This window comes from Typopeltis vanoorti, chromosome 4, assembly GCF_054136105.1.
Source record: "Typopeltis vanoorti isolate ZY-2024b chromosome 4, IOZ_Tvanoo_1.0, whole genome shotgun sequence".
NCBI classification, from domain to species: domain Eukaryota; kingdom Metazoa; phylum Arthropoda; class Arachnida; order Uropygi; family Thelyphonidae; genus Typopeltis; species Typopeltis vanoorti.
The window spans coordinates 8,778,422-8,805,738 of NC_143552.1; the positions used below are offsets into that span (position 1 = coordinate 8,778,422).

The 27,317-nt window shown below is 38.8% G+C and overlaps 1 protein-coding gene across 2 annotated transcripts in view; it reads left to right on the top strand.

Moving 5' to 3' along the window:
* The window catches only part of LOC150107093 (nitric oxide synthase 1-like), a 281,501-nt gene that overhangs the window by 61,995 nt on the left and 192,189 nt on the right, over positions 1-27,317 (top strand). For both annotated transcript variants that reach the window (XM_090391631.1, XM_090391632.1), the window contains one exon: positions 7,116-7,217. In XM_090391631.1, coding sequence (XP_090247757.1) covers positions 7,116-7,217 — 102 coding nt within the window. The remainder of the gene's footprint in view (positions 1-7,115; positions 7,218-27,317) is intronic.

Below are 27,317 nucleotides of genomic sequence, written 5' to 3' on the forward strand. Positions count from 1 at the left end.
TGGGGGGCAATTAGAAAATGATGTTGCATTCATCACCTCATCACTGATATACTCAAAAAACTCACCACTGCGAGCGATAAATTGTCGATGTTGCAACGCTGACTTTCCGAGAAAAAAAGTTGACATCACTAGTACAGCAGTCAACATAAATACATTATCAAGAAGAACTCTCAGAAAAGCAAAATGATGAGTCTTTATTCAAGATAAAAGGACCAATTGCATGGCTTTCTGATGAGACAGAAATGGAATACCGAAATTCAACTAGTTTTGCAAAAAAAATACTGTTGCCGTTCCCATCATTATATTTAGTTGAATGTGGCTTTAGTGCTGTAAATGACTTGCTACTGAAAAAAAAGAAATCATCTGCATATCACAAACCATGGGGATTTGAGATTGAAAATGACTAAATTAGTACCTCAAATAAAAACTCTTTGCAGCAGACATCAAGCTCAAGGATCGCATTGACTTGGATTTTATTGCCAGCAAAGGTTGGTCGATTGGTAGAGCCTCTGCTACTAATGGCTTAAGCAAGTTTGAGCGCGGTTAGTAGTTGGACGGGGTTCAATCATTTGATGTTGTTGGCACACTCTCCCTCGATGAGCCTTTGGACTCCCTGGAGGTGTCACATAATAATAATAATAACAATAATTTTCCTGAATTCAGTTCAATGTATGTTTTATAATATACAAAGTGTAATATAAAATTTATATTCATTGAAGAAAGTCGAATTAAAAACAGTTTTACCAATGTTCCTTTTTTATTTAAAGTACATATTTATATTATACTTTTTTCAGAACTTTGCTGACTATTATGCTGGGGGGGGGCATCAAAATCTTTGAAAAAAAGTGTTGAGGTGGGCATCAAAATCTTTGAGGCGTTGAAGTGGGGCATGATCCAAAAAACGTTGGGAAACATGCCCTAGAGGGATAAGGAATAGTGAAGTGTTAAAAGTGAATGAGGATGTATTCTGAATACTGACTATGGTAAAGGTCAGTAAGGCAAGGTGACTAAATGGCATTTCACAATGTCCTTTAAGGGAATGCACTGTGGAAATGGCTGTGTAAATTTTCCACAGTGCATTCCCTTAAATATAAAATTTTTATATATTTTTTTTTATATAAAATTTTATATAAAAATATAAAATATAAAATATAAAATCATTTATATTTTGTTCCCAAAATATAAATGATTTAAAACATCGACCTTTTACAGTGGAAATACACCCAAATTTCCTTGTACAAATGTATCTATTTTTCTATGTAAAGTTATCTGTGTAAAGAACAAAATAAGCCCAAAGGGAATTAACTCGTTCATTGTTCAAGAAGAGATGTCAGTCGCTTAAGGGCTAGGGCGTAACCCTTAAGTGATGCACAGCCACATCGCCCTACAGCTGCGAGAAGTGGACGAGGGCTACCGCATCAAGGGCGGGTGCGGTTAAAGAAGCGAGCCCTGCGGGTGGAGAGGATGTTGCGAGTGGGAACACTGAATGTTGGCAGACATGATGAGGAAGGGGAAGTTGGACATTTTATGTGTGCAGGAGACAAGGTGGAAGGGGGGAAAGGCAAAGGAACTGGGAGATGGATATAAATTGTTCTACTCTGGAGCGAATAATGAGGGAAGAAATGGTGTAGGAATTGTGGTGTGTGGCAGAATGAAGGGTGAAGTACTGAACGTGGGTAGAAGGAATGACAGGATCATGTGAATGAAATTGGGTCTTGCAGAAGAACGGGTGGTCGTATATGTGTATATGCCCCACAAGTTTGTTGTACAGCAGAGGAAAAAGATGAGTTCTGGAATGTGTTAGATGAAGAAATGAGGGAATTGGAAGAAAATGAGATGGTGATTGTCGGAGGAGACTTGAACGGACACATAGGAAGACAGAATAGAGACTGTGAAAGGGTGCATGGTGGCCACGGAGTGGGAATGATGAACCAGGAAGGAGAGAGGGTTGTGGACTTTGCAGTAGCGTTTGATCTGGCAATTGTGAACTCGTTTTTATGCAAGAGGGAAGAACATTTGATAACATTTAGGAGTGGTAACAACAGTTCACAAATTGACTACATTTTGACTAGAAGAAAACATCTTAAGGTTGTGACAAATTATAAAGTAATTCCAACAGATCAAATAGCACAACAACACCGACTGCTGTGCGCAGACTTTAAAATAAGATTGAAGGTAAGAATCTCTGGATGCCATGGGATAAAGACAATTAATTGGTTTTGCTTAAAAGAGGAGAGTGTGAGGAATCGTTTTAGGGAGAGGGTGTTGGAGAGGATTTCAGATGGACTGGAAAGTGTACAAGATTGGCGGAAACATAATTCAAAAGTAATCCTGAGCTGTGCAATCGAGGTGCTTGGTGAGACATCTGGAAAGATTAGAGAGCAGAAGGAGGGTTGGTGGTGGAATAATAATGTACAAGAAGTAGTGACAGCTAAGAGGAAGGCAAAGCAGAAGTGGGATGAAAAGAGTAGAAGAGGACAGAAAGGTGTACAGAGAGAAAAAGCAAGAAGCCAAGAGAGTTGTGGCACAGGCGAAGGCCATGGCATATCAAGATCTGTATGATCAATTAGAAACAAAGGAGGGACAGAGAAAAATTTACCAACTAGCGAAATGTAGAAATAAAGCAGCAAAGGACATCTTACATGTGAGGCAGATCAAAGATGCTGAAGGAAGAGTATTATGGAGGGATGTGGACATAAGAAACAGATGGAAAATATACTTTGAGGGACTTTTGAATGAGGAAAATGCAAGGGCTCACAGAGGAGATGGGCAGCCTTCTGAGGGGATGTTGCAGAACATCAGTAGAGTGGAAGTGACGGAGGCCATGAAGAGGATGAGGAATGGAAAATCAGTGGGCCCTGACAGAATTCCAGTGGAGGCATGGAAGGCACTGGGGAAAGAGAGAATTGACCTGCTGTGGGACCTGTTCATGAAAGTTTGCCAACAGGAAAATATACCCGAGGAATGGAGGGAGAGTACTCTTGTCCCCATCTACAAGGGTAAAGGGGATGCACAAGACTGTAAAAATTACAGAGGAATAAAGTTGATGTCCCACACAATGAAAATCCTAGAAAGGGTTCTTGATGGTAGATTGAGGAAAGAGGTGGAGATTGCAAAGCAACGATTTGGCTTCATGCCTGGTAGGTCAACAACAGGTGCTATCTTTAGGTTACGGCAGATGATGGAAAAGTATCGAGAGAAACAAAGGGAGCTACATCTGGCATTTATTGATCTAGAGAGAGCATATGATAGAGTGCCAAGGCAAGAAATCTGGAGGTGTCTGAGGGAGAAGAAGGTGCCAGAGAAATATGTCAGGTTGTTGCGGGAAATGTACAGAAATGTGAAGACAAGTGTTCGGACCTGTCTGGGACAGACAGAAAGTTTTCAAGTAACAGTTGGCTTGCATCAAGGGTCGGCATTATGTCCGTTTCTGTTTAATATTGTGATGGAGGTGGTAACAGGGGAGGTGAGAGAAGATGCACCTTGGACAGTGTTGTATGCAGATGACATCTTGCTGTGTGCAGATTCAAGAGAAGAAGCAAGAACTAAACTGGAAAGATTTAGAAAAGTACTGGGAGAGAGAGGTATGAGACTGAGCAGAAGTAAGACAGAGTACATGTGTTGCACAGTGGGTGGCGGCCAGGAGACAGATCTGGAGCTGGAAGGAAATGTCATCAGGAAGGTGAGAGACTTTAGATACTTAGGTTCAACAGTGGAAGAAGATGGAGGAGCTGAGAAGGAAGTGGGATGCAGGATACAAGGCGGGTTGGAGGAACTGGAGGGAGATGGCTGGAGTGTTATGCGATAAGAGGGTGCCAATCGATCTGAAAGGCAAAATTTATAGGACAGTAGTGAGGCCAGCTATGACATATGCTATAGAAACTGTGGCCCTGAGGAAAAATAACATCAGCAGGATGGAAGTAGCAGAGATGAGAATGCTTAGGCAGATGTGCGGTGTGACCAGAAAGGATCGTCTGAGAAATGACTATGTCAGGGGAACAATGAAAGTCACAAACTTAGGAGCAAAAATACAGGAGGCAAGGTTGAGATGGTTTGGTCATGTGATGAGGAGGGAGGACGAATATGTGGGAAGAAGGGTCATGCAGATGGATGTGCAAGGAAGGTGGAAGCGTGGGTGGCCAAAGAAGAGATGGAGGGAGCTGGGAGAAGAGGACTTGAGGATGAAGAATTTGGATGTGGTGACAGCCCAAGACAGGAAGGTGTGGAGGAGATTCATTACAAACAGTGACCCCACTTAAGTGGGAGAAGCTGCAGAAGACGAAGAAGATTGTTCAAGAAGAGATGTGGAGGTAATGAAACCAAGAGAAATGCCAAAGTTTTGGCGTGCCTTTTGAAGATTGTTTACAAGTCCCGCCGCAGGTGACCTTCAAGGTCAATATTGAAAGGGCGCGGCAGGAGTCAAATGGAAAATCCCGTAGGCAAGATTAAGGAGGTAAAGAGGGAAAGTAAGATTTTGTCGGTGAAAATTCAAGAACTATTAAGTCACGTGTGATTATCCAGGGTTCTCTTAACTATGCGCAAGACTCTCATGGGGACATTAGCGGTCCCCAAAACTTAATCCAAAGTGCAGAGGCATGGGTGGTTAAATGGTTTGGATCTGAGATGAAACGGGGCTTCCTTTTCTTTGTATCTGATGTGATCCATCTACGAGAGATCGAGTTCGAGAGGTGCTGTTAGTTCTGGAGGGGAAGACAGAGATCCGTCCACCGAGAGCCACTCCAGTTGCAGCCGTAGATATCCGGAGGCAATAACCCAAGGAGAAATCTTGTCGTATTGGTCCCGAAGCTCTGCCGCTCTGTTGAGTAAGTGCACGCCCTGACCTATGCATTTCTGCGCTGAGCAGTTCAAGATATAGCAGTTCAAGATGCCGGAAAACGTCTTGAACTGCTATATCCTGTTAGCTATCGAGTCTACTCATCGGTGCCCTGTGACTCCAAGAGAAAGATTCCAAAAACACGGAACGGAGGAGAGACCCCTCAAACACCAGAAAAGGAATAAGGAAAGGAAGATACATGCAAGATAGGAGGAGACCCATATGAGTCCATCTTTTCATTTAAATATTTGTGAATTAAGTGAAAATTTCCTATCGAACTGTTAAGTTATCTAACCTAAGGAGGTAGTTTTAATGTGCAAGCATTACTCGTAAATGTGTATAATTACTGACGAATGAAATGTGAGCGCTGTTAATTTCCCATGGAAGAAGTTGGGCTATTGAATTTCTTTTGATAACTAAATGTATGCTTGTGATATTTCTTGTTATTGAAGTATTTACCTGCTATCATATTATTATTATTATTATTATTATTTGACACCTCCAGGGAGTCCAAAGACTCAACGAGGGAGAGTGTGCCAACAGCATCGAACGATTGGTCCCCTTCCAACTACTAACCATGCTCAAACTTACTTAACTGAGCCATTAGTAGCAGAGGCTCTACCAATCAACCAACCTTTGCCAGCAATTATAGGAATATTATAGGAAAATTATAGGCATATTATAGGAATGTTTAGAACTTGATGACATAAATTGTACCAATGTAATTATCAGAGTTTTAGCTAAGTATTTAAGAGAAAAAATAAGATTCTGAGAGATAAATATATTTATATATATGTATGAGTATGGTGACTGAATGAAGCTAAATTACAATTGATATGCGCACCTAGGAAATCTATGATATATGTGAAATTTCCTAATAGTTTTGATATAAAGTAGGCTTATTGAAGATTTAATTAAGTGAGTGCGAGAGAATATACTAGGAATCGAGTTTAAGTGATCTTTCAAGGCTAAGAAATAGTTTTCTGTGAACCAAACTTGTATTTTCATGTAATGTGTACAAATATTAGACCAGTAATTAAACTTGTTTGTTATTATTATTTCAAGTGTTGTCAGATTCAATCTTTTGCAATGCACTGATCCCAAAAAAACAATTCGGACTTGCAAATGGGAACCCGAAGGCTAGAAGTGATTTAAGATAGGTAGCGAATATTTTGCCATGACTGAAAAAACCTTGGCGAGGATAAGATATAGATAATCTTGATCTACTAGGGTATGAAAGTGTTCTTTTGCCTATAGGGGAACTTTCGGGGCGCAGTCATTAAACAAATAAATATCTGGAGATCCTAGGCACGAGAAGGAATACTTAAGGTAGATCAATAAAGATAAACAATAAAGAGATATTAACAGTATATGTACAAATTAGAAGTAACAAGTAACCAATTATAAATACATTTACAATGGCACAGCACAACATACATTTTACAGCTGTGTCATAACTTGGCTGTTTAATGAAAATCAAGTAAGATTTATAAATAAATCCTTGACACATTTTTATTTCCAATGTAGGTACACTTTCTAGTCTTTTTGTAACTTTTTTTTTTTTTTGAAATCATTTGGCAGAAGGCCTCTACTAGTTGTTTAATGTAATATTTACCAGCAAGCATAGATGATATTGCAAAATGATAAGAACTGCATCTCATAGTCTTAATTCTAAATGGTATAACTCTGTAAAATAGCATGTGTTCTGTGATAAATTTAAACTTTTCCGTGTCATAGGGTTAAAATAAAATCCCAAAATTCTTGTAGAGGAAAAAACCCTTCTTACTTACACCAAAGATCAAATAACTCAGGAACCAGCTGGAAAAATCCTAAAAATTTCTGCTAGTTGGTGACTAGAGCTGAATTAATAATTATCTCTCTCTCTCCTGGATATTCCTGGCCCATCTTGAACATTATTAAAAAAAAACAATGCAGACAACTCTTATCTCTAAATACCTTGGTAAATTAGTGCAGATATCTTTGTTGATTTGGAGAGCAGTTCACTATAGCTACAAACTCCAAAACCAGCCTTCTAGATCTATTACTATATGGGATTAGTCATTTTCAAGAAGGAAGATCCTGTTTAATCAAGTAAGAGTGCTCATTTTGGATAAAGTAAAACAGTCCAGAAAGCTGAGATTAGGGCAGTTTCATATCACATTAAAACAATTTAACATTCCATTGCATTATTTAACTCTTTCAACTTCATTCTCAGAAATCAAAGCACCAAAATTAATCACTTCCAAACTGAACTAAACACTACAAAATGTTTCTTTAATAGGAAGTTGCTCTGAAGATGGGCTTGAACACATCCACACCAACTACTTTGTGGAAAGACCAAGTATTGGTTGAAGTGAACATTGCTGTCCTTCACAGTTTTCAGGTAGGTTATTATTATTATTATTATTATTAATCACAAAATGTTATAAAAATATACAGATCTTCAGTGCCATGTGTGGAGAGGTAGTCAAGTAGAAAGAAGGAATTGTTGATATATGATTGCAGTCCTTAGGCAAACCATGTGCGAAAGATTGTTCGAAAGTGCAAAGGTAGATGGAATGAAAGAGGAGAACAAGAAATTGGTTTAATATGCTTGAATATATTAAATTAGATTTAATTTAAAAACAACAAGCTTTTTAGAGAGATTTTTTTTAGGGTATCACCCCCATATCTCAGAACATTCTTTTGAACTATGACACATTTGATATTTTTTTATTTTATTATTATTATTTGGTAATGAGTCAACCGACTCATTGTGGAAGGCCCACTCAAACAGCAACATGTCTATCGTAATGAGCTTTGAAGTTATTTACACTACCTGCACTCACAATACATTCAAGCAGTGCATTCCACTCATTAACAACTCTCCACATAAAAAAAAATCTATTCCTTACACTTATCTTCACCACATCTCTTATATACAATACAACTTCCAGTGATGTCCTGTCATTTTTCCAATCGTAACATCCACTCTTTTTAATTGACAGGGAGATAGTAAATCCCGTTTTATTTTATTGCCGGGTACGAAACTCGGGTCGAAATCCATCGACATTTATAGATTTTCAATGCCGAAAAAACTATCGGCGGAACCAAGTAAATGATCACTTGGGTAGTACAACACCAGGGCAACTCCATGCAAAGGTGATTTACTATCTCCCTGTCAATTAACAAATTTGCCGGTAAAATAGCCTTTTGGCTTATTATCTTTGTAATCCACTCTTTTTATAACTTCTTCTGTATTACTGATAGAATCTCTTAACTAATCTGAAGGTCTCTAACATATGGGTAATAAGCGTGTTGCCTAGATATGACTGTAGTGAGATGAGGCGGAGAGAATGTGTTTCATGAGGCTAGAAGGGGTAAAAAGGGAGGGGAGGAGTGCTATTGATTATAGAGAAAGAGTTATGTCCATACAAAGTAGAGATGCAAGAGAGAAATAGTGCCAGTGGTTTTGAGGCAGTATGGTGTGAGATAGAGGTGAATGGAATGAAATACTTGGTTGGATGTTCTTATAGATTATGAATGATATGTTGGCTGAAATGTGTGAGGAGAGGGGAATACAATTTGTTAATATGTAGAATGAGTTTGAAGGATGAAGTGAACTGTATGGGAGCAATGGACTGCATTTGAGTGGTTATGGTGTGAGTCGCTTCGAGAGACTGTTGCTGAAAGGTAGAAAGTGAGTACAGAGAATGAATCAGATCAAGTGGAAAGTGATGTGGGAGAGCAGGAGAGTATGACAGGAGAGATTGAAGAGGTGGTTATGAATGAGAAAGTAAGTGGCATGTGTATGGAAAATGAGAGAATGGGTGTGCAAAATGAACAGGGAAACAGGGAGGCTAAGGGTGGACAGGGGTACACAGCGTGAAAAAGGTGGATGCTCCAAGAGGATGTGAAAGCATTTGTAGACAGGAAAGGAATGAGATGACCTGGGATCAAGAGGAAATAGTTGGAATTGAAGAGGGTTCTAAAATGAATAAGCAGAAAGGGAAATGGCCACAGTCGAGCATGCAGAGATCACATCGAATGAGTGGTATCAGTGGAACTACCTGTAGATCCAGGAATGAGCTGTTGTGTTTATATACAAATGCTAGAAATGTAAGGAACAAGGCAGATGAAATGGTTGCATTAATTGAGTCTGTTCACAAAAAATTGTTGGAATAAGTTAGAAATGTTTAGATGAGGACGACATCCTGACAGGAATAGAGATGGAAGAGTATGATGTGTTTCATGAGGATAGAAGGGGTAAAAAGGGAGGGGGGAGTGCTATTGATGATAGAGAAAGAGTTATGTCCATAGAAAGTAGAGATGCAAGAGGGAAATAGTACCAGTGGTTTTCAGGCAGTATGGTGTGAGATAGAGGTGAATGGAATGAAATACTTGGTTGGATGTTCTTATAGACCAGGAAATGTGGATGGTGGTGACTATGAAATGTATAATCAAATTAGTCAAGCAAATAAGAAAAGAGTGATCATTATGGGCGATTTTAAGGCAAATGAGATAGCAACTGGAAGTAAAGAAAATGAGTTTCTTGAGTTTTTGAGGGATAACTACCTCAGACAGTATGTAACAGAGGGCACATGAGCATTGAAGGTCTTTGATTTGGTCATCTCATCAGAGGATGTAATTATAAATGAAGTGTCAAATTATCAACCCGTTGGTGAGAGTGAGCATGAGGTGATTACCTGGGTGGTTGCCAGCAGTGTGAGAACCGCTGTAATAAAAAGGTGTATGTGGAACTACGGGGGGGGTGATTATGAAGAGCTCAGGAGACAGCTTGTAGGTGTAGCATGGAATGAGGAGTTAGCTGGAAAAGAGATCAATGCAGCTTGGGGGATTTTCAAAAACTATCTAGTAGATGCAATGTCTAAATGTATTCCAAGGGTGAGAAGGTTAAATAAGGTAGGTGTGAAATGGATGAATAAAGAGATTAAGCATGCGATACAGAGAAAATGGGCATTATGGAGGCAGCATAAGAGAAGTGGAAATAACCAATTCCACGAGGACTACAAAGAACAGGGAAGGCGAGTGACTTGGTTGGTGAGGGGGTGGGGTATGAACAGCATTTAGCTAACAGAGCCGAAAAGAATCCTAAGGAGTTCTTTCGATATGTAGCCATCAAAAGAAAGAATGATTATGGAAGGATGACATTGATTGGAGAAAATGGTATAAAGACAGCTGTTGCAGAAGGTGTGGTGGAGATACTTAATGAGCAGTTCATAAAGGTCTTTCAATCTTGTTAATGTGACTTCATGGAGACATTGAGAGCAGTTGATGATGGGGAAGTGAGACTGACTGTAAATGACCAAGAGGTGTATGGGGGTGTTGAGCAAACTAGATGTAAATAAGGCTGTTGGACTTGATAATATATCACCATGTATTCTGAAGGATAGTGCCAGGGAGTTGATCCTTCCTCATATCTCGCATCCCAAAGGCCAGTTATGACCTTAGTCAGTCTTCTCTGGACCCTTTCCATATTTTCATCACTATGAAAACCAGGGACCAAATCTGTGCATAATAATCCATATGAGGTGTGATCAAGATCTTATAAGGTGGAACCAGAAGAAGCTCTTTATTTCTACAAGGTCCTCTGCATCATTGCCATAATCTGATATGATGTCTTCACAACTTGTGCAATGTGACCTCTGAATTTTAGATCCTTGTCCACCACCACCACTCCAAGATCTCTTTGCCAAGTGTATACTTTGCATCATATTGTTGCTTATCAAATATCAGAACCTTACACTTGGCAACATTGAACTGACAGTTCCATACTGTTGCCCACTCATACAATCTATTCAAGTCTTCCTGTAAGCCACATTGGCTGCTTGATTCCTCATCACTTTCTCTCTCTCTCTCTCTAGTTTTATAGCTATTGTATAAAAATTTGTCAAATTATATTATTTGAAATCTTGTGAATTATTAAGCAAGTTAATGAATTTTATTTATCTTTGTTCTCATGCATTGTAATTCATACCATAAAATGTTACCATGAATACATAGATTTTCTGAAACTAAGATGTCATATAAAGAAAAAAAACAACAAAGTATTGTCGGTAATGGAGCTTCCCCATATCTCTAACCAGAGGCTAAGTTAAAGACTAATCTAAAATTTTAATTAATACTGAAGATTAATTTAAATGATATACATGGTTGTATATTTTTGGAAGGCAAGGATGTCAACATATTTGGAGCTGGATTTGAATGAGCCGAGAACATGCAGTATGAGAACAGTGTTGATGATGAATCAAATGGACTATAGATTTTGAAAAGAATTTTGACTTTCCCTGAGAATCATCATCAAATGATAAACAGAGCACAAAATTGACTATCTTAAATTTTAAATTACTCTTCAGTATTAATTAAAAATTTATATTAGTCTTTTAACTTAGCCTCTGGTTGGTGGTATGGAATAACTCCATTACCTACTAATCTTTGCTGAATATGAATATTACAATAGGTTTCACTTCTCATTGGACTTTGACCAAAGGCAATACAATTACAATCAGTGTTATTTTTTGGGGGACAGTATGCTGTAGTATACCATACTGGCACCTTTATTAACAAAGGCACATGACATACAGATGTGATATGGTTTTAATTTTCAACTTTTCCTGCTAGAAAAGAATGTTTACTAAAAAAAAAATGCTGATTATAATTAATCTAAAAATGAATGCAATACTTATAAAATCAAATATTATAAATTCTGTATTCAATTTGATATGTATTTAGTTATATGTATATGCTGCAGTAAAGTAACTTTCATTTTTTTAACCAATCTTATGGTTAGGACTGATTGATGATTATTTTTTGCATGGATTCTTTTCATGAACAATAGCAGGTGAGGTGAATTTTTTCCTGAGTGTGTTGTGATCGTTGGGGGTATGAATGAGTTTATGGTTCAATAGGACAGTTTCTCTGAGGAACCAACAACTCATTGAGAGAGGACCTCTTCAAGGTCACACTGTGCCAATATACCTATCATATTTTTTTTAAAAACATTCACATGTGTTGACACCATTCACTCATAATCATTCTACACACTCACCACAAGACATGAGAACCTGGAATTTCTAACTACATCCTTACTCATTTTCAGGAATGACCCCAAGTTCTCCTTATACCTGACATGATCTGTAAAACCTTACTCATGTCTGCACTAAGATCTCTACCAACTTGTAGGTTTTTTTCTTTTCCCCTTTCCTCACTTCCATCTATCACTCAAACTTAGAAGACCACATTTATTTAGTCCATTTTCATATGCAATTCTGCACTCCTGATATCATCTTGGTTTGGAACTACACTTGTCTCATCTTCTCTGAATCCATGTGACCATAGTACAGTAGTCAATATGTGGACTTATCAAGGCCACATACAATACAGAATAACTGCCTTATTATAAGTTGATGTACCTTCAATTGTAATTTGATGTGATTGCTGCAATGTGATCTGGTGTAAGTTGATGACATAAGCACCTTAGCAGAGTGCCACTAAACTTTAACTATATGCTTATCATCCTTCCTCCCCCTGCAAGCTTCATGGACCACTTTTAGCAAATTCCTTTTAATACTGAGGATATTGCCTTCAATATCCTCAGTCCATACAGCCATGCACTTTGCATTGATATTCACTGTCACTTATCCATAGAATTTATATTTTCAGATCAGTGCATGGATTCTGTTTCAGATATGTCCCTTGTCACACTTCCTAACTTTGCTTTATTGGCAAATAATTGTACATTATTAACCAAACCAATCCCAATATCATTACTATGCAAGTTAACCACCAATAACCAGAAAACCCTGTGGAACGCCACTTGTTATCCTCCTTCTCTTAGACTTGGCATCTCCATATAACTTTATGATAGTAATGAACACAATTCAAAAAAGAAAAGTAAAAGATTATAGTTCTTGTAGGTACAAAGAATTTAATTACTGAAAATTATAGTATGAGAGAGAGAGAGAGAGAGGATATCAAAAGATTGCTGGAAGAGGTGAGAATGCAGAGTGAGAAAGTGAAAATCATTAGTCTGTTGATGCACTGATATAGAAGGAAAGGCTATGATGACAAACAATTTGATGTGCATACTGTGTATAAGGAGTAAGTGTGAGTTTTTGGATATGAGCAGTAAGTGTGAAGGAAGAATGGATTTATATACATAATTTCTCTAGACTTCTGATAACCAAATGCATGCCATCCCTCTTATATATATTTTTTCTTAAATAACTTAAATAAACTTAAATAAAGAATCCTAAATAATATGGATACTACAAAGACAGCCAGTCCTGATGGAATTCCACCCATTGTGATCAAGAGATGTGCTTCTGAATTAACACCTGTTCTCTGTTATCTATTCACTAAACTGTACTCAGCTGTCATTCACCCTTCAGCATGGAAATAAGATCATATACAACCAGTTCACAAAAAAGGAGATGTTTACCATCAAGCTATTAACCTATTGCTCTTACATCACTTTTGTCTAAAGTAATGGAAGTTATCATCAGTCAGCTTCTTCCACACGAGAACTACTATCCAATGACCACCAGTATATATTTTGCCACTCCATAGGAGACCTCTTGACCTTTATCACTCACATTTGAATTGTATGGAAAAGTCTGGAGAAACCTATGCCATTGCTCTTGACGTCTCCAAGGCTTTTGATAGGGCCTGGCATCGAGGGTTTCTCAATAAGTCACCATTATTTGGTTTGCCTTCATCCTTGTGTAGATGGATCACCAATTTTCTCTCTGATTGATCCTTATGTGTAACGGTGGATCGTGTTCTCTCCTCAGACTTTCCTGTCAATGCTGGTGTCCCCTTGGGGCTCAGTCATTTCACCCATGCTCTTCATGATTTATATAAATGACCTGCTCTCATATACTGCAAACCCTATTCATAGTTTTGCTGATGAGAGCACACTCCACTCATCTATAATAAGTGCCTTGAGTAACCTAGCCAACTTCAATGCTTCCAAAACACAGTTTAGATTGTAGGCATAGGTTTCTGTGGTTCAGCAGTTCAAAAGAAAGATTTCAGTATTGTGATCACGTGTTTTATTAAGATAAATAAAGATAAACAAACCCAACAAGTTTCTTATGTCATTTGACTTACATCTTCAGGGGTTAAAGGTAACTAAAAGGTTAAACACAAGAAATGAGAAATTACTCAAAATAGTGTTTAAACTTTTAGTTACCTTTAACCCCTGAAGATGTAAGTCAAACGACATATGAAACTTGTCGAGTTTGTTTATCTTTATTTATCTTAATAAACATGTGGTTGCAATACAGAAATCTTTCTTTTGAACAGTTTAGATTGTTTTCCTGTAAAAAAAAAGATCCAAAATCTCTACATTTACTTTTGATAATTCCTAATTTCTTTTTTTTGGCGGTCATGTTTAGTTAGGCTAGAAAACGTGTTTTTAAATTTAAGTATAGTGGGCTTTTTGTCCCAAATTGTGCTGCAGTTGTGCATCGGTTAGATACAAGTGTCCTTCAGTGCTGTTATTGTTTGAAACTGTGTTGTATATATTGTGTTTTTGCTGCCATTTGTTTCACTACTTCAATGTGTAAAGATGGCATCCAACAAGAAATGTACATCAGCAGCGCGCAGGACTTCTCCTACTACATGAAAGCTGGCTCAGCGTTAGATTTTTCGCAATGGATGCATTGCGGAAACTGCTACATGTATGCGCCGAAGAATGTGAAGGATCTGTGGTCGGTCTGGCTAAATGAGAAGAACAAAAATGTCGACGTATGTGAGAGGTGTCGGGATGGAAGCTGACATCAGGACCATAGCGGAAGAACTTTGGCAGGAGTTCATGAAAATGAAAAATGACCTTCATCTTCTGCATGAGGAATTGGATAATGAAGGCCACCAATAATGAAGGACACCAACATGAGATAAACTGGACAGCAACTTCAAACCTTCACATATGACACGACGAGGTAGAATGCCGCATAGTCGAGTCTATAGAAATTGTCATGCACCCTCCCATATAAACAGTAACCTCAGCTACAATTTACTAGACTCATTCAGCTCTGCTGTCAGATATTGGCACACTCATGAAGCCACATGCGCACAGGTGTCTAACAATAGAACTTTAACACGGACTGTAGCTCCAGTTCAAAGTTAACTGTGTTTTCATCATGAAGGTATTTTCTTGATCATAAATTAGTATAATAATAATATTTGGTTACAGAACTAGTGTTGATCGATTTTATTATTAAACTGAACCAACTAGTTGATTCAGTTTAATAATAAAATTGATCAACACTTGATCTGTAACCAAATATTATTATTATATTATTATATTAACTGTGGTTTTATAGTTTTATAATTTATAATTTTATAGTGACTCAATGTTTCTTTATAGTGTTTTTTATTGGCTTTCTATGTTCTCTCACGCCTGAAGAAGTCAGCCATTCCAATGAAACATGTTGCGTATTTAATAAATTTAATTGTTTGTCCTAATTCTCAGATCTCAGTCAGTATATAAAAGTATGAATATATATATATTATTATTATTATTGTTCCGGGAAACTCCAAGGAGTCGACAGACTCATCGAGGGAGGCCCTAACATCATGTCAAGAACAACTATTCAACATTCACACAGTATCTATCATACCTTGCCTTGAACTCATTCACAGTCGTAGCACCCACAACAGACTCTGGAAGCTTATTCCACTCATTCACAACTCTCCAAGTAAAAAACCTAGCTCTAACACCATGTCAACCATGCTCTTGCCCAGCTTCCATGCATGGCCCCTAGTCCTCCCACCACCAGTCATATTTTCAAAAATATCTTCTGGATCAATCTTATAAAAACCTTTCAGTAATTTGAATGTCTCAATCATATCACTCCTCCTTCGCCTATCGTCCAGTTTTGCAACCCACAAATCCTCAACCTATTCTCATAAGGTTCATTCCACAGACCTACTATCATCTTGGTCACTCGTCTCTGGACCCTCTCCACTTCCTCCCCATCACGAAGAAACCCTGGTGCCCATATCTGGGCACAGAAGTCCAGATGGGGTCTTATCAAGGCTCGATACAGAGGAACAACAACTTGTTTGTCTTTGCATGTTAAAGTATTTTTCAGAAGCCAAGTGATTTGGTGAGCTGTTTTAGTCACTTTTGCAATATGAGCCCTAAACTTCAACTCCCTATCCACCAACACTCCCAAATCTCTGGCCTCATCAATCTCCTGGAGTACGGTTCCACCAATGCGATATACTGCTGCTATTCTTTTCACCCCAAAGTGCATAACCTTACACTTTGCCACATTAAACTGACATCCATTTTTCCTAGCCCAGTCCTCCAAACCATCCAAATCATCCTGTAAAATTTTGACATCCTGTGCACTCGCAATTGCTCTACCCAACTTTGCATCATCAGCAAACAAGTGAACACTTCCTCTCAAATCCTTTCCAATATCATTGATGAACAAATTGAAAAGCAGTGGTCCAAGAACAGAGCCCTGCGGCACTCCACTAGTCACAAGCCGTCTTTTAGACTCCACTCCTGAATAAACCACTCTCTGGTATCTCTCCTTCAACCACCCTCCTATCCATCTCACCAACCCTATATCTATCCCCATCTGCTCCAGTTTACTGATTAGGGTTCCATGTGGTATCCTATCAAAGGCCTTAGCAAGGTCCAGTAGTATCACTGTAAACCCATTACCCCTATCCAGCTCAGCCGTCACTGTGTTATAAAACGTGAGCAAGTTACTGAGGCATGATCTACCCTTCACAAAACCATGTTGCCCCCCCCCATACAATATCCCATTTTCATCTATCAAATCCTGTATTCTTTTCTTGACTAATTTCTCTAAGACCTTGACAATGATTCCTGATATGCTAATCGGTCGGTAATTTACAACAGCAGTCTTGGAACCACCTTTATGCAGTGGAACTATTTTCTCCTCTTTCCATCTGCTCGGGACTAACCCAGATCCGAGACTCAAATTAAACAAAATGGTCAAGGGTACTGACAATTCTTTAGCTGCTTCTCGTACAACACGAGCTGGTATACCATCCAATCCCACAGATGTATTGACATTGAGGTTATGCAATAGACTACTCACCTCCACTTCATTCACCACAATTCCCATATAATCTACTGGTTTATTCGTTTCTGCAATATCATAATCTAAAATATCCCTACGTATATAAACTATGGTGTGACTGTAATGTTCCTTATTACAGCCAAACTAATAAATCTGTTGAACTTCGCATGGAGGAGCATAAAAGAGACATTTCCTATAAAAGATCAAATGCTAGTGCCTTATCCAGCCATGTTCTCTTCTCTAACAATCTTCATGATAATTTTCAAGGTCACTCAGTTTCATGGGATAGATCAGAAAACATTTTCCGTTGCAAGGATGAATTTGATATGAAGCAAACAGCTGATGAACAAAAGAAAGGGAATACAGAGAGAGAGAGAGAGAGATAAAAATGGAATGGATAAAAGAAGATAAAGGAGAGTTGTAAATAATTCCCTTAAGATATAAAGAAAATAAGAATGGTGATTTTCAGTGCATTCCTTATTTAAGTTACTGTTAAGAAGTTAATGTATGTTCACTGTTGTGATTTGTTTTGAAGTTTGGATGGAAAGTTATTTTCAGCGTTTACATGATAACTGACAGTTATCATGTAAAAATGCAGGAATATTCCAAAATAGTTGCATTGCTGGATAATTGAGGCTTATGAAGTAAATGTTTTTGTGTTTACCTTACTGTTAATGTTTTTGGTGTTTACCTTAAAATAAACTGAATGTGAAGTCATTGGCATTTAAATACAAGTAGTCTAGTCATGAAGAAACTTCGCACACAAACTTTGCTTACACTTGTATAAAGGATTAAACAATATAATTTCTTGGCATCTTTAATTTAAATTGATTATATTTGCAGTGTCTGCACGGTTAGCCGAGTGGCTATGCGCTTCGCAACCATATGCCTGGGAAAGGAGTGTCCTGCGTTCGATTCCTATTGCTGACGTGAGGAGCTTAGGATCTTTCTCAGATAGAGCCAAATAAGCCGGTCTTGGGTGTGGACCACAGGGTTTTTCCTCCTGCAAGTAGGCAAACTGCCCCGTGAACACACGCCTCTACAGACATAGGATACCTCCGAGAATAAGGAGTAACCAACCTATTCAGTAGGATTTTGGTTCCAAATGCCTACATGATAAAAAGTGTAGGTCTACGCGTGAGCGTAAATTAGGATAGAATAGGATACTTGCAGTAAAGCATATATATTGAAAAATGCAAGTATGAATAATAATTTCTCATGTAACTGAGTGCAAGGAAATTTGTTGCTGGTGTTTTCCCTTAGAAAACTTCCAGAACAAGATTAGAGCAAAATTAGTTGTCAGATAGCTGTGTGTGTGATAAACGGACCTCCCAGATGAGTCTTTGACTTCATGAGGTCAGATGTTAATAATAGAGTTTTCTGTAATGTCTGTTTTAGTCTCTGATTATATATTATTATTATTATTATTATTATTATTATTATTATTATTATTATATTCCTGACTTCCATGCAGTGACAAGATTCGTCATGGGAGGTGGTTAGTAGAGTCTATCATACCACTCCTTAAACTCATCTACTGTCTGCACATTCACCACCCTCTCAGGCAAGGCATTCCATGCTCCTACCACTCTTCATGCAAAAAACTTACTTCTTACTCTTTTACAACTTCCAGAAATGGCCCCTTGTCCTTGCTCCTTCTCCTCATTCTACAATATGAAAAATCTCAGTATTAACATAATAATATAACCCTTCAATTGTTTAAATGTCTTGATCATATCTATCCTTTGTCTTCTAACCACTAAACTCTGCAGTCTGTATGCCCTTAGTGTGTCCTCATAATCAACATTGTACAGTCTTGATATCATTTTTGTTATCTATCTCTGCACACTCTCCAAGTTTACCTCATCCCCTTCAAATTCCAGTGACCAAATGAGAGTACAGAAATGCAGATATGGTGGGATCAAAGCTTTATGCAATGGGATCATGACACTTTTATTTCTTGTGGTCAATATCCTCCTCAACATTGCAGGAATTCTATGAGATGCCTTCACAACCTTTTCAATAATGTGTACTCAGAACTTTAAATCGCTATCCACCGATATCTATCTACCCTGATATCCCATGCTTTCTCTACTTCTTCCAGTATAACCCCCAGTAAGTAGGTATGAAGTATCCTATCTGTAGATCCCAAATTTTAAAACCTTACATTTAAAACCTTCCCAGCTGTTGCAGAGTTATTTTTTGCCAGCCTGGTTGACCAAGTCGTTAGCGTATCCACTCTCCAGCCAAAAGGCTGCAGGTTCGAATCCCGCCGTGGGCATGGATGTTTGTGATTGTCTGTGGAAATAGTGGTGGTGGTCGGCAGTAGATGGTGCTGGTGTAGATGATGAATGTAGTTGCAGTTAGTGGAGTGGTGGAGACGGAGGGCTGTAGAGCAGGTGCCCTCCCTCGATGAGTCTTTGGACTCCCTGGAGGTGTTATATAATAATAATAATAATAATTACATTTAGTTGCCTTAACTGATATTCCCATTCATTTATCCACCTTTCCATATTACTCAAATCCTCTTGAAGAGCCAAAACATCAGCACTATTACTAATAATCCTCCCAAGCTTCACATCATCTGCAAACAACTGAATATGGCAAAATCATTGACAAAGATTGACCGGTAGTGGTCCCAGTACTGAACTCTGTGGAACTCCACTTGTAACCTACCTTCCATCTCCCTTAATGCTGCCAGAGAGCCAATCACCAATCTAATCCACTAAGCTGATATCCAAATCCATATATAGCAACTTAAAAATCAACTTGTCACATGGCAGGCTTTCAAATGGAAAAATCCAAAAAAAAAAAAAAAAAAAAAAAAGACAGTATATGCCTTATCCTCATCCATTGCTGTTACTCTATTGTAAAAGATTACATTTATCTAAAACAAGAGTGCTCTTTAAAAAATCCTTGCTGGTCTGCATAAATAATATTGCCCTATAGGTATTATTTCTTGGAAAATTTTCATCTTACTCCTCTAAATAAATATTAATTTTTATGGCTATTTTTGCCTATTTTTGTTTAAGAGTACTCCTTTTTATAATGTCATTGGCTTTTTACTCAATTTTTAGGGCATTACTGATGTTTTAAAGAAGACACATGAAGAATATATGGGAAGAATAATTTTAGACATACCTTTGTAGGATGGTCCTGGTTGTCTTCTTGTTGAGCAGCATCTGCCATATGGCCATATACATTTGTATTACTGCTGAAGTATGATTGAAAGGAAGGGGGGGGGGGGAATGTGGAGATAGAGAGATGTGGATGAGGCAAGATGTATGTGAATTTTAAAACCCAGGTTTTAAGGCTGGACTGAGAATTCCTTGGGAAGACGGTGAAAAATACAAATTTTTTTTTATTTTTTGTTTTTTTGGGAGGAGGTAAGTACTATTACTAAGAAGAAGGATAGAATATATAGATGATGGAACAAGTTTAGGGGTGGAAGTCCACGCCTCGTAAAAGTGACTTGCGACATGTCGACAAGCACATCAAAATTAATAGTAGCAATCAACAACAAGTTCAAAGACACTTTCCCCAATCGTGCTTACGTGCTTGCTCGACCAGACCTAACATTTGCCCAGTGGGAACAAGGACACCAGCTTCGAAGACAACTTGAAGAAAAATGTCAAAATGGAGACAATAGCTGGATCATCAACTACAAACAAGTTAAACTGGTGCAAAAATCAAGTGATGCTACTAGCAGCCACCATGGAGACCAGTATTCAGACACTAAATAAGAAATGTCAAAGACCCTTGCAGTCAAACATATGCCTCACAGAACCCTACGTATCCACTTCACCAATATCCATGGCCTAAACTCCAACCTTAATAGCGTGTAGAAGGGCTTATGTGTTCGTCATACATGTTAATTAATTTTGATAGTATATATTAGAACACAGACTGATAAGTAAATAATTAATTTATTTACTTACTGCTGATATTTCGCTGGTATTCTAACCATGCTTTGGATATCCCTGCACACAGGATCAACTGGAAGAAAACTAAAACTAAAGTACTGCACAGAAGCTTTTACAAGTCAGAGAGATTGTTCTTAGAATTAACAGAAGCCTTGAAACATACTTCGAACCTCAACAAGTATGGATGTATAAATTTGCCTAAGATTTGGGAGACAGTCATCTTAAGACATATCTAATACCTGTTATTCATACATACCTGTTTTTTTTTTTTTTTTTTAACATAGAGGGGACCTAATTAGGACTTTATGTGTTGTAGCTACAATTTTTCTAACTAGTCCCATTGTTACACCAAATTGTTGTTGTCTTGTGCACTGTGACAAACTGTTTGTTGTGCTCTGAAAATGCTGGTTTGAATACCAACAAAATGTCAGCAATAAGTCAATAAATTAATTATTTACTTATCAGTCTGTGTTCTAATATATACCATCAGAATTATCCAACTTTAATAGTGTCCACTACCATCTTCAGTCTATCAAACCCCACCAACTCTTTCTGGCAGAAACTCAAATCTCCTCCCCCCCCCAGCACTATTCATCTCAACCTTTGAAACTACACACTCTTTATTCCTTTCGACCCAAGGGTGCCTGTGCATACATCTGCTCTGATATACCTTGCCAGAGATCACTCAACCTAGAACCGCCCAACTTTGACCTTTGATTGAAAATATCCCTTCTCAATCAAATTCATTTGCAGTCTCTATTGCTCCCCTCTGTTGCTCTCCTTAAAAATTGATTTTCTCCAGTCCTACTTTCCCAACAGCGAAGTCATCCCCGTGGGAGATTTTAATGTCCATATTACCAACTGGCTTTCCTCCTCCAATTGTACAGATCTTGCAGGCAGAGATGCTGAAACATTTGCCATCACCAGTGACCTTACACAACTTGTTCAGATGACAACCAGAATACCTGATAACCCAAACCACTACCCAAACACCCTATATCTCTTCCTCACCAGCAACCCTTCCACGTACACAGTGAATGTAGTGGGCCCTATATAGATAATTCTGACCAAAATCTAGTGGTCATCTCCTCCCCCATTCAACAACGCTTACAAGGCCATTCCCATACAAAAGTAGTTTGGCATTATAACAGTGCCAAATGGGACAGCCTCTGCAACTTCTATGCCTCATTCTCCTGTTTGGGCTATTACTTCCAGCTTTCCAACCCAAACATATGCACCGAACTTATCACCAAAGTAATCCTCACTGGCATGGAAACATACATTCCCCATATTACTCTTACCTGCCATTCCCTAAACTAAACTCTGGTTTTCTAAAAGATGTACCAAGGCTCTTCAAATGAAAGACCAACACACATACCATAACTGACTCAAATCAAGAACTCCACACTCCTTTAGAGCTTATTCTCAAGCCTGAAATAGATGGGGAAAAACAATCAATGCTTCCACAACAGAGTTCGAAAGAGCAAAAAGCAGGAAATTAGCAACCTGTCCAAACAGCAACCGACCAGAAGTTACGACCAATTGCTTTGGTGAGAGACCAAAACAATTGGTCGTCTGCCCAACACTATTCCCACCCAGATGGCTCTATTGCATTATCACCTACAGAAAAAGCCAATCTCCTGGCTTCACACTTTTTCTAATACATGCATAATTGAATGGTAAATGTCCCCCCCCCCACCAACCATTCCAGGTGCCAAACATACAATGCCCACTATATCCTTTTTGTCAGAAAGAGATCAGAAAAATGCTGTCCAAATTAGACACAAATAAAGTCTCTTGGCCCCAATGGCATTCTTCCAATTGTCCTGAAAGTTTGTGCACCAGGATTGACTTCTATCCTATGTCACCTGTATATACTGTCTTACTCCACTGGTATCTATCCCACAGCCTGGAAATTGGCCTATATTCAATCCATTCCCAAGAAGCGTGAAAAGTCACTGCCATCCAACTACCGCCCTATCTTGCTCACCTCAGTCCTGTCTAAAGTAATGGAAAAAATCAATTTCCAACTCCTAGACTACCTTGAAGGTGCACACCTAATAAACGACTACCAGTATGGATTCTGTCACTGCCAATCAACAGGAGATCTGCTCACATATGTCATCCATTTCTGGAGAAATGCCATGAAGAAGTTTGGCAAATCTCAAGTAGTTGCACTTGATTTCTCCAAGATGTTTGACCAGGTCTGGCACAAGGGCTTATTAAGCAAGCCGCCATAGTTTGATTTGTCTCAAGACTTCTGTAGTTGCATTGCCAGCTTTCTGTCTGGATGCACACTGTGTGTGGTGGTGGATGGTTCCTCATCCTCTCACCATTCAACTATTGCCGGGGTTCCCCAAGTTTCTGTCCTCTCACCCCCTTCCTGCTATATATCAATGACCTACTTTAGCTGACCTCCAACCCAATACACAGTTTTGCAGACGACAATACATTACACTCCTCCCTTTCATTTGATAAACCTTACTCTACTCAACTCACCTCAACCTATAGAACATCAACCACAACTGCCCTCAATTCCGATCCCCAAGCCATCCTCCAATGGGGTTCAGATAACCTAGTCAATTTCAATGGTAATAAAACCCAGTACTGTCTTATGTCTCATAAAAAAGAACCATTTTCTCCCAGTATTATTTTTGACAACACCCAAATTTCCAGACAATTTGAGATTTCTCTTCTTGGAATTACCCTGACATTAAGCCTCTCCTGGCATAAACACATCACAACCATTGCATCCACAGCTTCTAAAAAACTAGAATTTCTCTTTTGCTCAAGATGTTACTTCACCCCTGAACAGCTGTTAACCTCATACACTTCACAAATCTTCCCAGTTATTGAATACTGCTCTCACATATGGGGTGGGGCTCCCAAAAGTGCTCTCTCAAAATGCTTGACTCAATACAGAGGAAAGCAATTAGACTTATTAATGACCCTTACCAACTCACTCCCCCCCCCCCGCCACTTTCGCACAGACGATTGGTTTCTGCAACATGTATTCTACAAATATTTCTATGGGAAATGTTAATCTGAAATAGCACCAATAATTCCCATGCTTAGTACTAAACTTGTTGGAACACGTGCAGCTGCTGCTCAACATCCCTTCACAGTGCACTTTGAAACCTGCAGAACAAGTTTCTTTTTCTCCTCCTTCATCCCTGCAACTGCTGTATTGTGGAACAGTCTTTCCCCTGTTGTGTTCTCCAAGGAATACAATATATAATCATTTAAATCAAATGGGAACAAGTTCCTCCTTTCCCAACCCACTACCCATACACGGTATTAACATACTATAAGTTGAACAACCAACCTCTCATGTATGGGCTCAACATAAAAAATAAAATTATAATAAAAAAAAGTCAAGATAATGGCACAGTCAGTTCCATGGCACATACCCATAAAACACATTGTGAAATTCCATCTAGTCTACCTGCCTTATTGATATTTAGTGTACTCAGTTCAGAATACATCCTCTTCATTCACTTCTGACACTTCACCAGTCATTACACTTCTAGGAATAAATTCTGTAGTACCAAGATGGAACACCTTAATAAAGTGATCATTAAACAGCTCAACATTATTATTATTATTATTCCTGACACCTCCAAGGAGTCCGAAGACTCATCGCAGGAGGACACCTACAACTGTCTCAATTGATACAACTTTCTCAACCACTACACCGAACATCTACTATGAATCATCTCCATCAACGCCATCTACTGCCCACCTCCACCACCACTACAACTAGTATTTTTTGTCTGTAAATTGTGTGTGTTCTGAAGGGCCGATTTGTCTGTATGCGGGATGAAAAACCCGAGTTTCCGGGAGAAAAAACCCTGCTACCTCCGTATGAGATCGGCTAACTCACCTTCGATTGAAAATCGTCCAGATAAAGATTCCTCCCATTGCGACGAGAATCAAACTTAGGCCTATTCCAATCGAAGGGTGCAATGTGTCGTCGTTCTTCCAACTGCGCTACGGAGGCGCTTAATGTCATCTGCTTTGGTCACCCAATACCCATCTTCACCCAGCAAGTTAATCCATCCACTGTCATTTTTCCTCCTACTCACTATATAATGAACAAACTCCTTTCAATGCTCCTTGGATTGCAACACTAGTCTCCTCTCTTATTCTAATTTTTCTCTCCTTACAATACTAGTCACTTTCCTAGCATTATTATATATTCCTCATATATATTCCCTATATTCCTCATGCAACTGTATTCCACCTCTCTCTTTATATGTCTTCTATAATATCTTTTTCTTCTGCAATTCCCCTTTTATTTCTCTTGTCACCCATCTGACTCCAAATTGCTTTATATTCTTCACTCAAGGTATACAATCTGCCACTGCAGTCAACAACTTTCTAAGTATCTCCCACGTACCCCTTTTCTTCAAATTCATTCATCCATTGCACTGCTGCAATCTGATTTCTAAGTCTGATATTTGCACCTTATGATTCCACATAAATTCCTTCTGTTTTGATACCTCCACATGCTTATTCATTGTCCAAGTCAGGCTTATATGGTCACTCTCACCATTGGGGGGAAAGTATGGGAAATTGTGTGTGTGTGTGTGTGTGTGTGTGTGTGTGTGTGTGTGTGTGTGTGTGTGTGTGTGTGTGTGTGTGTGTGTGTGTGTGTGTTAAGGATACCAAACTATTTTATATGTATTATTATTATTATTATTATTATTATTATTATTATTCAGACCTCCATGGAGTCAAAAGACTCATCGTGGGAGGTCCTTCCTAAGAACATAAAGCCTGTCAAGACTCATTGAGGGGAGGACCCCCCCCCTAAGAAACACAAAATCTATCATACCACTCCTTAAACTCATTGACCGTTCTCACTCTCACCGCTCCATCAGGCAATCTATTCCACGGTTCAACCACCCTCCATGCAAAGAAACCACTCCTCACCCTCTTGCTCACAGTTTCCTTTCATAACTTCCAGGGATGGCCTCTTGTCATCACTCCTTCCCCCTGTTCAACCAACGAAAGAACTCCACAGTGTCAACCCTGTAACCACCTCTCAACAGTTTAAATCTCAATCATATCACCTCACCTTCTTCTATCCACCAAACTCTGCAGTCCACATTCCCTCAGCTGATCCTTATAACTAACATTGTACAGTCCTGAAACCATCTTTGACATCAGTCTTTGTACCCTTTCCACAGTTAATTATCCCCTTCAAATCCTGGGGACCAAATCTGAGAACAATAGACTAAGTGTGGTCTGATCAGAGACTTATACAACAGAATGATAACCCTCTTATCTCTGCAGGTCAGTGTCCTTCTCATAATTGCAGCAATCCTCTGTGTTACCTTCACCACCTTTGCAATATGTCCCCTAAACTTCAGGTTTCTATCAATCATCAACCCCAGATCTCTTGTCTCCCCAACTTCCTCCAGTATAACTCCTCCCATAGAGTATGCAGCATCCCATCGATGATTTCCAAACCTCAAGACCTTACATTTTGCTACATTAAACCAAAACCCCCATTCATCTGCACTATTACTAATAATCCTTCCCAGCTTCACATCATCCGCAAATAACTGAATATCCCCTTGCAATCCACTGACAATGTCATTGATATAAAAGTTAAACAATATAGGTCCTAGTACTGAGCCCTGTGGGACCCCACTTATAACCCTCTGCCTCATTGAAACTCTTCCACCATACACAACTCTCTGATACCTATCAGACAGCCAATCCTGAATCCAGTTGACCAATCTGACATCCATACCCTCTGTGCTGCAACTTAAATATCAGCTTATTATGTGGCACCCTGTCAAATGCCTTCGCTAAGTCTAAGAAAATTGCAGTATATGCCTTTCCCTCATCTAATGTTCTTGTAACTTTATTATAAAAGGCTAGCATATTGCTAAAACAAGAGCGCCCTTTCACAAATCCATGTTGACTCTCACAGATAACATTACCCTCATCTGCCCAATGCTGTATACGGTCCCTCACTACTTTCTCCAAGATCTTAACAACTACTGATGACACACAAACTGGCCTATAATTAGACACTTCCAGTCTGTTACCACCCGTATGCAATGGCACTATCTTACCTTCCTTCCATTCTCTTGGCACCTTTCCCGCAGCCAGACTTTCATTGAAAAGCCAGGTTAAAGGCACTGTCAGTTCCCTAGCACATTCTCTCGAAACTCGTGGTGAAATACCATCCAATTCCAAAGCTTTACTCACATCCAGAGTACTCAGTATCTGAAACACACTCTCCTCCTGTACCTCTAAACCTCGAACCTGTCCTATCCCTCTAGCATTAAAACTGACTCCTCTAGGATGAAATACTCCAATAAAGTGTTCATTGAACAATTCCACTATGTCCTCTGCATCAGTCACTCTATTCCCATTTTTATCCCACAATATCATTCTTCCACAGTCACTTCTCCTCCTACTGGCCACATAGCTAAAAAAATTCCCTAGGATTTTCTTCAGATCCTAGGGCCAATC